We start from the raw sequence: 12,749 nt of genomic DNA on the forward strand, positions 1-12,749 counted from the left end.
CATGGACAAACGTGGGCAAACAAACAAAGTAGACAGGAGCGTTCCCCGTAGGCGTATGTTGTTGCCGGTAGCATGAACGATGAGGAAGATGAGAATCGGGCACGATGGTAAGAAACTATACTTAGAAAGTCCATGGTTGTTGCAACGGAATTGTGCAGTGTGCATTCCCCTGGACAAAATTACACAACTGTTCCGTTTCTTTTCTGAAAGCAAACTGATTGTAGATCATACGTGGAAATTCAAAGTGTCTAGATGGATGTAAGTGCATGTCTTCCATCGAATTCACACTGAGTGTGAGGGAATCTCAAGGATGGCACCAAGGAGCCACGGGTATGGACAATCCACCTTAAAGGTTCTCAAATCGTTAAGCTCCATATTGAGGACTCTGCCCTTCCCCTTGCACAAGAAAACTGTGAGATTCAGTTGGTCTCAATCGGCCCAGCGTTGTTCCAGAACATTGATACCTGACTTGACTCGTTTGTTGTTGACTAAAATGGGTTGCAAATGTTTCATCGGCATTCGAAGAAACGTCATCGGTACACCGTTAAATAAGGGATTTCTTCGTTCCCCCACTTCGGTAGGTTATCTCGTTGCTCATTGGTCCGTTTTAAATGTATTATGTAAGCAGGAGAGTAGGAAATAGCCACCCGTCGAGACACTTTCGCAAACCAACTGTCAAGTCCGGTTAACGAACCATGCCGCTTAGGGACTTCATTTCTCTCCCCAACAGTTCGTTGACACGGAATGGGATGCTGATTTGAATTCACACGGCTTGAGGGTGATTCGGGAATGGTCTGTCGTTCCGTCTATGTCTCCGGATTACTATTCGAGTGTCGCATACGACGGTCGTTACCAAAACCACTGCGCTAATGCCTCCCATAAGAAACATCATGAACGTGGGTACACGTGTCTCTTGCTGAAAGAATCCATGGGGAGTTCCAGATACTCCGTGGATGCTGACAAGTGACCAAATCATGCAAGGAACGAGGAAAAGTTTCTCATTTTCTACCATCCCTCATTTTTTCTGTATGGGTTCAAGGTGCCAAAGAGCCGGTGCACTGTGGCATTTTTGCGAAGCTTGACATGACTGAACTACCAACTCAACGCTAATTGCTCTTCACACTCATTTCCTTGACGTCGAGTGGTCTGATTGCATGACCGAGCGTCGTTTCAAAATTGACTTTGCGCGTCTCCAAAATACATAAGTTGTCCTGAGTAAACTTACTTTTTGTTATTGAGTCCCGTTTTAACTTGCCAACTATGGCGAGAGCTGTAACCAGCATAAATGGATGCCTTAAAGATGGGACCGTGGATACATTAGGTATTGATCGTGGCAGTTAAATCCGTTCACTGATTAAAGTTTCCTAGGGTCACTATTTTAGTTTGTGAACCTTCAATATCTAGTTGTCGGTAGTTGGGGTGAGTTGGCCCAAGTGGTTAGAGCGCGAAGGTCCGTGGTTTGAACCCGACAACTGCTTCTCGACTTGGGCGACCTGGCAGTATCCCAGCCCTCGTGCAAGCTTCTGGTGGCATGTCACTTAGGCACCGAAAAGGTGCTACAATTGAACGATTCGTTGTCCTTGACTGCTCTGCAGCCTTGAGACTGCCCATTCTAGCGTGATCAGAAGACCACTTTACACACCGTTAGAGCCAGCTGAGCAAATCTTGTTGTGTATTGTCAGTCTTCGACAGCAAGCCACTTGACTATCATTGAAGCGAACGCAACCGGAACACCATTTCGCGGGCACACATCAAACATGCGAATATCAGCCTACATAGTCACTGAGGAGGAAGGAGGCTGAACAGTTGCGAAATCCGTTCGAGTTCGAACACAACATACAGACTGTCCCATTTGGCGTTGAAAAGTGGGCTCCTTACCTGATGGTACGGCATTCTCTACACAGTGGGAAGCATGGTGCCAGCATCTCAACGCCATTGCGAGCATGAAGACGAAGCCTGTTAATAAAGCTTCAACAGAAAAGAGAATGATTCGTTTCGTTTCCATGGCAACCACGACAAATCAAAGGAAGGCTGTAGGGTATTGCGGTAAATGTATCTGGTCATCCTGCCAGAATGAGGCGCCATCAGCTGAATCGCAAATTTTGCGCAACATGGAATCCAGAACACGAGGATCAAGTGGTACCATTTGGACACTTTCTAACTGTTAACGGTGCGTATGCTACCAGACCGTTCATGCCCTGGGGCGAGTGGTTAGAGCGCGAATTTATTGATTGGAAGGTCCGTGGTTCGAACCCGACCTCTGCCTCTCGACTTCCTCTGTCTAGGCTTAAGCAACCTGACAGTATCCCAGGCCTCGTGCAGTTAGGCACCGAAAGGGTGCTACAGTTGAACGATTTTTTTCAAGTCACAGTTCCCCACCACAAACTTCTAACCAACTAGGATGATGAGTACATAACGCTTTTATGCTTTTGAGAACGGCGGATGGGTATCCACATCGTTTATGACAACCATAACCCATTTTCAAGTATGCGCTCAAAGGGTGCTCAGTTGAACGATTTTTTTCAAGTCACAGTTCCCCACCACAAACTTCTAACCAACTAGGATGATGAGTACATAACGCTTTTATGCTTTTGAGAACGGCGGATGGGTATCCACATCGTTTATGACAACCATAACCCATTTTCAAGTATGCGCTCAGGAGCCCGTTCATTTCAAACACACTGCAGTTTGCTATCGCCTGTTGTGCTACCAAGACAGGTGATCAATTGTTTTTGGTGCTTTTTGGCTTTCTGAAGTGACGAACAAGTCTTACCCACTAAGACAGGTATAGTATGATCGACCTCTTCGATTCTGGATGATCAACTGCATTTTTGACTCTTCACATGATGAAAGTTGGTGCGTTTCAGTCTATGACTTTGGAAGTCCAGGAGTATGAAAGTGTATGGAAAATATCTGTGAAGGATTTTCCGGGACGTCCAGACAAATAATCATCACAATAAAAAGATAACAACTTCAGATGCACTTCTTGCTTTTTTGTTGTATACGAAACGAACTGACATACTCAGTTTTCGACCCTGGTTTTCTCTGCAGTTTCGAATTATCACCTGTTAGAACGATTGTGTTTTCGTCCTGGTTTGTGACGCAACTAACTCTGATCTGACTATGTAGCTGTCTAACGTCAATGAACGCTGCATGCCAGCCCACAGAAATTGTTTCCCGCGCTGCTTGGAATACCTGAAGAGGCCAGTCACATGATCATGACATTCATCTAATAGCTGTCTAAGTATGCCATCGGAAGTATGGAATCACGCACCGTGCAACCAGCCTCAATTTGTTGGTAACAGTAAGCTAACCCAAACTGATGACTCACCCTGCTTGACCAACTTAGATTCTTTCAACTAAATGATGACAGTGTCGATAGAACAGGATGTAGGCAACAGTCGACTGTCTGCTGATCGTGTGAGTCCTGTAAATCGGTTGCAAAATCGCTGGCGCCATCAAGTTCGCCCATGTTGGTGTCAGAAATTTGGTATCAGGTTTAACAAAGGTTATAAATCCATCCAGAGCGCTGCAACTGACCGACTAACGTCTGATGTACGGCAACGATTCACACTCAGTTGGCCGTATTTTTCAAACATTGTTTGTACGAGACGAATGTCGGACTGTCACTTCGCCTGGCAATTGATTCTGTCTTTTTAAATGACCTATAGTCCTCTCTCTATTAAGACTTCAAAAGGAACAGGTAAATTCCGGTGCAATAGAATTTAGAGAGGGAGGGACACACTTCGGTAAGACCGGATGAGGGCAAAGTCGCCCCAGAATGAGTTTCTGTGTGGTTGTCTGTTTGGACGTGTTATTCTCAAATGCGCATGTTTCATCGGTTCGCTTTGTGTAGGACTCTCGGCTGGAGAAACCTGCCCAGAACTTCTCGAATGCTCACTGTCTGGACCACTGGGCTGTTTAGTTTCTGTTCGCCCAACTGCAAGAAAGCGTAAAAATCAATAATCTTGATATGTTGGGCTTGGTGTGGTCCTAGTTCCAGCTGGGCGATAGTGCTACAGTCATGTGCGTCAGCTGTTCTAGCAAACCTGTAGCGCTTAGGGATTTGCGGGTTTAGTTAAGTAAAAGGTGGATTAAAGTGGAAAAAAGGGCACCCGGGTTGCCACACACGGTGTTAGTTGCGTACGTTGTCACAAGTTCACTAGCCTGCGTTTCATATAGGGGCTTGGAATGTGATATTTCAACATTGTGGGAGTTATCGAATTTGCAAGAAATCTGAAAAATAGTCAGCATTAGGCGGACTGATCGCTGTGGTGGGAGGCAGTGTAATTGCTTAGCTAACGGTATGCAGTGGTGGATTAGTTTCCGCACACACACGCACACACACCAAGGACTATTGCGAAATGTCTTTCCTGAAGAGACATGACATCCAAAGTAATAAAATGTGAGCTTGTTTCTGTCTTGTGAAAGTACTTTCAAATATCTTGAGGATGACTCAGCGCCATTCTGGAATTCCACCACCTAACTTGTTGGATGTCGCTAAATTATTTTAGTGGTCTCGTGAGTTTGCAGTGAATGGAATTTTCGGTCTCGACCGCAGCTGGATGCCAGTTCGTTTTTTCTTCTTCTAATTTCCTCCTGTTTTTGGCTCTAGGGTGCCGGTGGTGGCAGTTACGGCTTCGAGGTGGACTGGTGGGCGCTTGGTGTTGTGGTTTACGAGATGTTATACGGTGACACACCGTTCTACTCCGAGACGCTGGTCAATACGTACGCTAAAATTATGAGTCATGGAAATCACCTCAAGTTCCCTGACAACGTTCAGGTTTCCGAGGCTGGTTTGGACTTTATGAAACGTAAGTGTTGCGCATATTTTCAACATGTGAACTGCATTTGTCCCACTTCATCTTGCTTTGGTCCTTACTAGCAGCTGCCACATACGTTTGACCTACATTCACCAATATTGCCGGGGCACTATTCACTGCATGTTTGTAACGTAACGTGGTCTCCTTCCCATTCTTCCCACAGAACTCCTTCGTGATCGTGAAACTCGTCTGGGTAGTGGTCCAGACGCTGCTACCAACGTCCGTAAACACGCTTGGTTCTCTTCCGAGTGGTCTTCCGCCCAAAAAGCTTCAGGTTCCCTCGATTCGACCGATCTTTCTCTCGTCGACTGGTCCTGGTCAACAATTCGCGCGTGCCGTGCTCCTTTCCAACCCCAACTCACCAGTGAAACAGATACTGCCTACTTCCAGTTGGAGAATGACGATGAAAACGACCATCGACACTCGCTGGACGACTTTTCTCCACCAAGTCCCACAAGACGGACAACAGCTCCGGATTCTCCGCCTTCATCGGCCAAACAACCTCTATCTCCCGGAAAGTTTGACGGCGATCGGTTTTTGCACAAACATCCGGGTATTCAGCTGGCATTTGCAGGTACGTTTCTAGCTATATCTAAGCGACCTTACGGGATTATCTGGAGCTAATCCGTCACAGCATGAACCCACCCAGAATAAAGAGTACCGCGGTAGTCTTTCTTTTCAAGGGAACAGATACATAATTGTACTCATAAACTCACTAAAGAATGTGCCTCTTGTCACCTCATACTTTGTCGGTATCGTTCATCCTTTTACTCTGGTCTTTGGTGATCAACTGTTCACAGCTAACTGGTCATCTGTAGCCCCCTTACCTGTGGCTGACCAGATGTTCAGACCGACGGCCGATCAGTTGATACTGTAGTTAAGTTTGCCATTGAGTTTCAATAATTTACTTCCCACGCTTGTATTACATCATATCTGTGGCGCATTCACGTGTTTTATCAGTGACCTTGAATCATCACGAATTCATCATGAGGTGATGGGAAAACCGGTGTTTGCTGACAGAGGCTACACCTTAGTGCCTTAAGCGCCGTCGGTTGTAATGCTGTTGTGTCTATGACGAAGGTTTTCTTTCTTTTTTCTAACTCCCGAGTAGTATAAATTGTGACACATTTTAACGTTCGGCCTTTTAGAAAGGTGTGAAATAAGTCCGGGTGATGCAGATATGGTCGACATTCCACGGTAGATCATTTTGTAGCCCTCTTTGGGTTTGAGGACCATGGTTTGATGTCGTCTGGTTCTCCTACATTGCATTTTGGCTCAGACAGCTCTCGGATATTTGAGGAAGGATATAACTAGGTCGTTTTATTCTGGGTTTTTGCATACGATTTTCCTAAAATTGGGGCGTTCTTTATCGGGTTAGCACTCATATTGCTTTCGATGATGGTGTGATGTGGCTCAAGAAAAGAGAATGACCTGCATGGTCCTTAGATTACGTTGTATGGCATGTCATGGGTGCCGTCATCATCAACACAATATTCGATGGAGTGCTGCCTGATTCACATACACGTCTAGTCTCTTTTTGCTTTTTTCGTTACTTTTCTCACCTACTGGTCATTCTCTTACACACCCAAGTCCTGAACGTCACAAAAATACTCATGTTTCTCGATCTCGGTTCGTCCAAAACAGGGTTTTCCTTCTCCTCTCCCCATCCCGACCACGTTGCCCTGTTGAATGGAATCCACCTGGCACCATTTGCTCCCACCCTTTCCACCGATGAAACTGGCGTCGGTGCTGTCCTCAACACTACCACATCACTCGTCAACGGTAGTCCATGCCTGACAGGTTCTCCTGTGGAAGAACTGCAACAGGAACAACAACAAGAACAACAATCAAGGCTACCGGTGAAAACAAACCGATTGTCTGATGTCACAGATAGTGCTAGTTCGTTCCCTCTATCCCCTTCCCATCTGATTCGGGTTCAAGCTCAGCTAGAAGATGCATTGGCTTTGGCCGAACTGCATTCGAATGAGGTGATGGACCTGACGGAACAACTGGACAAGGCTGGTTAGTTTATTGGTTGAGGTGCACTTGGTTCTCTGCCCTTTTCGTTTCGCGTTTCAGCGGTGTTGGATTACGCACGTGACTGATTTGTCAGTTCTCACCTCCTTGGTCTTAGCCCCGTTCTCTTGGATTACTCATAATAGTTGGGTATGATATCGTTTATGTTAACAACTGCATTTACACCTTGTCGTAATGAAATACCGTTCAGCGCGATTCTTATTGCTCTGAAAAGTGCCTTCTCGTTCAGCTGTAGCACCCTTTCGGTGCCTAGTTGCCATGCAGCCCGAGGGCTGGGATACTCCCAAGTTGCCCAAGCCTAGACAGGGAAAGTCGGGTTCGAACCACGGACTTCTCGGTCAGTAAATTCGCACTCCAATCACTGAGCCATCTCGCCCTCAAATGTCTTCTGGAAGAGGCTATTTCACTAAACCCATCTATTGCTTGGGAGCACACTTAATATGATACAGTGTGATCCAATTGCCTCTCACGTGCTTCTACAGCTGGGTGCTTCGTTTTGACTATGATAGTTTGACACTATGGCTAGCCGGCTATGTAACTAGTAAACTGTATATATAAATAAATAAATATATATATATCGCTAAAATAGATTCTGTGTTTGATTCCCGCAACTCATCTCTCACACGTTTTCCCTAATGAAACTGGAGTACAAACGCTACAAACCGAATGTGGTCATTTCAGTGGTTAGGGCGCGAATTTACTGTCCGGAAAGTTCATGATTCGAACCCCACCTCTGCCTCTCGACTTCCCCTGTCTAGGCTTGGGCAACCTGGGAGTATCCCAGCCCTCGTGCCTCCTTCGTGTGGCATGGCAGCTAGGCACCAAAATAGTGCCACAGCTGAACGATTTTTTTCGGTAATTAATGTTGAGTTTTCTAATGAACGTGTACGTTAGTGTTCCCAGCACGTTTCCGCTACAATGAACCATTGTCGACGAATACATTGTTTTGTAATGAATGTCCTCTCTTGTGCTGAAGTGGTACCGGTGTAATTCCTCATTTGACAGAATGCTTCGATGTACAAAGGACGTTCTGGAACACATCACCGACTGGATCCCCTGCTTCGCACGTCTTGCTTAGGGGTCATTAGTTATGTGTAACTGGTTCCCCATCTGCCACCGTTATTCGTCTGCTCTGAGGCGTGCCATTTTTTCCAACTTGTCTAGTTCAAAACTGCGACAAGCTGCTTTTGAAACCGTGTCTAGCGCAGCTTTTTGGCGTGGTGTCTCCACGCCAGTGTGGATTCGGCCCGATCAGCTATCACGACATGCCTGCACATACATACGTTCACGTGTGCACATTCTGCACACCCTAGTAGCACCGATGAAGATAGAGTTGTTTGAAGTGTGATTCGAGTTTTCCTAGCTACTATTTCTCCGATGGGTATTGCTGATAGCACCTAGTCTCCCGTGTCTTGATAATTCAGACACACAGCAGCACATCTATCAACACGTGACTGGTTCTAGTTGGAATCGCTGGATTATAGTGGCATGCCATTATCGACCGTTGCTTACCACACCTTTCTAACATGCTGGTCTCCAAAGGTCGATATCCTTTTTGGTCGACGTCTTTGCTAAAACTATGAATTCTCTAGAATAGACCTACGCTTGTATCGTCTTATGTCTCTATCAATTGGATGATTCTGGGTACTGTAAAATATTCTAAACTATCCTTATGGATTCATTACTGGTCAGCTGTAACATCCTTTCGATGCACAGCTTTCATGCCACCAGGAGGGAACACGGGAGCCGAGTTACTGGCAGGTCGCCCATTCGAGATGCATAGGTCAGGCTCGAACCACGGACCTTCCGGTCAGTAGATTCGCACTGTAACCACCGAGCTACCTCGAGCTCATGGATTCTTTACACTCGCAAAACGTTTCCATTTTGTGACTGAGATATCTATTTCCGTTGAATGTGATGCTTGAGTTATAGGTGATGTGTACTGTGGGGTTCATGGTGCCCTCTAATTGCTCCAAACGTGTCCTCAGTGACGTCGAGCAGCTTGTCATAAGTTGTTGCCCAGTCAAAGTGGTCCTATACGGTACTATTGTTGAAGCCGAAGTCGTCAACGCCTTAATAATCCCCATTTTGAAGTGTGGAGCAATACGAGGATTCGATCGCTGGCCTCCTGGGAACACTGGAATGTTCATGTAGAAAGCCACGGAAATTCGCATCACATTATGAGAGCTTGTAGGTGTGTTTTGAAAAAAAACCCCTTGAGTTTCTCTTTAGTTGTCTGCGAACTAAATCCATTCAATTCTCACCAAATTTCTCATATTCGCTTACAAGCTTGTTCCTACACTTATTCGAGAATACCGATTATTAAAGTCATATTCGAATAGTGTCTTTTGCTTCCTTCGTTTGCATAAACACCTTCACCGATATCTTCATTGACTGTAACATTCCTATCAGCACAGATGATATTGTGCTCAAAATTGAATATTGATTGGTGATAAGGACCCATTCACTCACTGCTTACATTCTAAACTGCTGGGCACCTCTGTATTAGTCCCTGCTTTAGGTCTTGCTGGATCATGGGCCACGTTTTTGGCACCATACCCGACAACACGAACTTTACTCATCTCTGCTGGATCAACATTCTAAACTGTATTTGATCGTACAATGGATTACAAGAGCCCTACTGGGGACCTACGTCAGCATGATCTGCAAGATGCAATGAATCATTGCTTGTTTTTTTGTCTGTTGGCTTCATGAACATTTTGGACATCGCGTTGCCCATTTCATTATTAAGATTATTTTTTATCAACTATCGAGTGATAGTGAAGTGTTTCTGTTTGTTCTGGTTTGTACCGCTGTTCAACTAGGTTAGCCATTGTATAGACGTGGTATACTACTCATAAGGATGCTTAAAACACCATAAACGAGAGATTCAGTTGGGTGCCGAGTGAATCTCCCGTGTAAACCAAATTGGTATGCAAATAAATGTATTTCGCTCGGTTAACTATCGTGTGAACAGGCTCGAAGTCATTAACACACTGGTTCCAATCTATAAAGTACGATCATGGAGCCTCTGAACGCCAAGGATTTTTCTGTTTCCTGATAGATGATCGGATTCACGGTTTTTTTCTTCGTAGCGAAACCAGTTCTCACGGAACCAAACACCGCTGAACGTGACACTAAGGGTTAATGCAAATATGCCAAGATGAAGTGTTGTATGAAACTACTGCATGCTTACTTGTATCTCTGGCGTTCGGAAAATGAATGATTTGGTTATAAACTGGGTTGAGTTTTGCTGTCCGTTATTGCGATGCACATCACACTATTCTGTATTCGATCGTATTTCCGAGGACCTGGTGAAATGCCTCTTTTTTTTGTGCCTTTGGGTTTCTCCCCCCTTAGTAAACTGGTTTGAGTTTTGCTGTCCGTTATTGCGACGCACATCAAACTATTCTGTATTCGATCGCATTTCTGAGGACCTGGTGAAATGCCTCTTCTTTTTGTGCCTTTGGGTTTCTCCCCCCTTAGTTCTTGCGCCTGTTTTTCTCCCCCTTCAGCTGCTCAACGTCGTGAATTGGAATCCAGGCTTTCCCAGCGAGAAGCTGCTCATCGCAGTGCACTGGATGAGGCACATCAGCGAATGGAACTGGTCAGAGCTGAGGCGGCGGCGAAGTTAGCTCATTTGGAAGCTGAGCTCTCTAAATGGAAGGTACATGTTTCTTTTCTGTGGCTCTCATTATCATTATGCACAATGCGCTTCAGACCTAGCATAAAGCTACTAGGAATGTGTTAATGCAGATTGTTCTGATGGTCTCTCCTGTTTTTCTCCCTCAGGCTGTCGCACAGTCTGAGCAAACGGCTCGTCAGACTGCTGAAGCTGCCGGGAGCATTGCCGTCGCACAAGCCACAGCTCGGCTAGCAAAACGAGCAGCAGAAGTTGCGGATCGTTTCGCCGCTTCGGGTTCACGTGGCGCCCTGTCTCGTGTCGTTTCCCCTACTCTACCTGCACAACCCGATGCGCCTGTCTCTGCCCAACAGGCAAACGAAGCCACTGAAGTTCCCCCTCCAACTGACCAACCAGAAAGCGACCTTCTAGTCACAACCCCAACATCGATGGATACCCAAACAGTAGCCACTAACCTGTTGCTAACACGCGTCGAAGAGATGGCCAAACGGGCTCATCGAGCTGAAGCCTCCGCTCGCGAAGCCCAAGACATGCTGGAAGCGGAGCAGCACTTTTGTCGTCTGTACAAAGAGACCTCTGCTGAAAAATCGGATCAGATAAGAGAGTTGGTGGGTCCCGCTTTGTTAGTTTTCCCAGTTAATCCAAGTGGTCACGCAATAGTTCATTTCTGCACATTCTCATTGTCTGTCCGAGAAAAACATCCGCCTATGACAGCCATTTGTGGCTGTTCCTGTATTCTGTTTGGCAAATGAAGGTGCTTCCTTAGATTTCCGTTATTAGGATACCTTCAAAATTTGTATTCCCTGTGTCTTTACGATCATAGGGCAAAGTTGGACCAGTTTATACATAAGTGAACTAACAATGATCGTGGGGGTCCTTGTGATATATGGTTCTAGTGGTTTTTGGCATCTCTCCGTTATCTATTCACGCGGATTCGGACTAGTCGTCTACTGAAGGCGCTCTCACATCGAACGCTTGCAGGTCGAATAGGTTACTACATAGGAGAGACGCTGCAGAATGCTCCGCATTCCAGCACTTCTCCGTGAACTAAAGTGTATCCTAACCTCAACTTCACATCCTTTCTCAGGTTTTGGAGAAGGCGCCTCATTTATAACAAGGCCGTGTTAAGAATGTGAGCAGATGCACCTGAAGTGGTTACTTTTGTGCAGTCGGCATCTTTAGCTTGGTCAGGCATCTTTTTTACACTAGCTTCAAGCAACTGGTTGCTAGGATATCTGGCTGACACATTTTTTCCTCGCTGACTTTCGCACAGAATCGTGAATTGGAAGAACTGCGCGTGTTACTAAACGACAGCGAAAAGAAGCGCCAACGGTTTTTCGAAGAGGGCGAGGCAGCTCGCCGTGCATTGGCTGAGGAACAGCAGCGGAGCTTACGGCATCGTGAGGCTGCTCGGGTGAGTAGTGGATGTTTGTCGCTGCTTCGGTACGGTTTTTGTTCGTTTTCTCGGTAACCTAGTGTTTTTTTAACCGGCTTTGCCTATCGCACTATCTTGGTTGTGCAATCCCACTTCACAGACATGCAAATTCCGTACCGTGTTTATGGAGCCAGTAAACCGCGGATGTTGTGATGAGTATGGTGATGTGGTCTTTTAATCTGCTCTTAGTACATCCTCGAATACCGCCTGTCGGGCCTCCGGAGATAAGCCTCCTCGTGAATCAAATTTCCATCCGGCTCATTACCCATCAGCACACGTCTTAGGAGCATCCGCTCCGTTAATCCCTTTGCAGCGCTGGGCGCGCTCGTCGATCCTAGGTTTGCTCAGCGACCTTGGCAAATCGATGGCAATCACTAAACTCAGCGAGCCTGTCCAAAACCAGGATGAGTCGTAAAGCATCAGTTATTCATAGTTCAGTATCAATACATTCCGTGTATGTCACATTGTGTTTTAATGACTATTTGATCGTTTGTTGGGCGTCGGTAAGCTGACAGTTCATTTTTTAAGTGTGAGCACAGATCTTTAACAGTCGCTATTAATCTCGCGATTTTATGTGCTTCTTGGTGTACTACATATCGAAACACCGACAACCGTTCTTCCATCGGGTTAGTAGAACACTCGTCTCAGAAGAATCTGATCCATATTTTGGTGATTGGGTGGCATTCTTCTAGATAGCCCCCTTTCTGTTTGGCTAGGCAATCTCACTGGATTAAATCCCCATCAATGGTGTCACTTCAGAATACCGAGGCTCATCTTCATTCGAATAATTTTCATCCATGACCAATATAGA

At 45.8% G+C, this 12,749-nt stretch overlaps 1 protein-coding gene across 1 annotated transcript in view; it reads left to right on the forward strand.

Annotated features, from left to right (window-relative positions):
• T265_14978 (hypothetical protein) overlaps positions 1 to 12,749 on the forward strand; it is a gene marked incomplete at both ends in the record, with an annotated part of 54,721 nt that overhangs the window by 26,930 nt on the left and 15,042 nt on the right. The window contains 6 exons of the mRNA XM_009176057.1: positions 4,616 to 4,814; positions 4,987 to 5,397; positions 6,468 to 6,845; positions 10,376 to 10,527; positions 10,653 to 11,111; positions 11,777 to 11,917. Coding sequence (XP_009174321.1) covers positions 4,616 to 4,814; positions 4,987 to 5,397; positions 6,468 to 6,845; positions 10,376 to 10,527; positions 10,653 to 11,111; positions 11,777 to 11,917 — 1,740 coding nt within the window. The remainder of the gene's footprint in view (positions 1 to 4,615; positions 4,815 to 4,986; positions 5,398 to 6,467; positions 6,846 to 10,375; positions 10,528 to 10,652; positions 11,112 to 11,776; positions 11,918 to 12,749) is intronic.

Source organism: Opisthorchis viverrini, assembly GCF_000715545.1.
Source record: "Opisthorchis viverrini unplaced genomic scaffold opera_v5_313, whole genome shotgun sequence".
NCBI lineage: Eukaryota > Metazoa > Platyhelminthes > Trematoda > Opisthorchiida > Opisthorchiidae > Opisthorchis > Opisthorchis viverrini.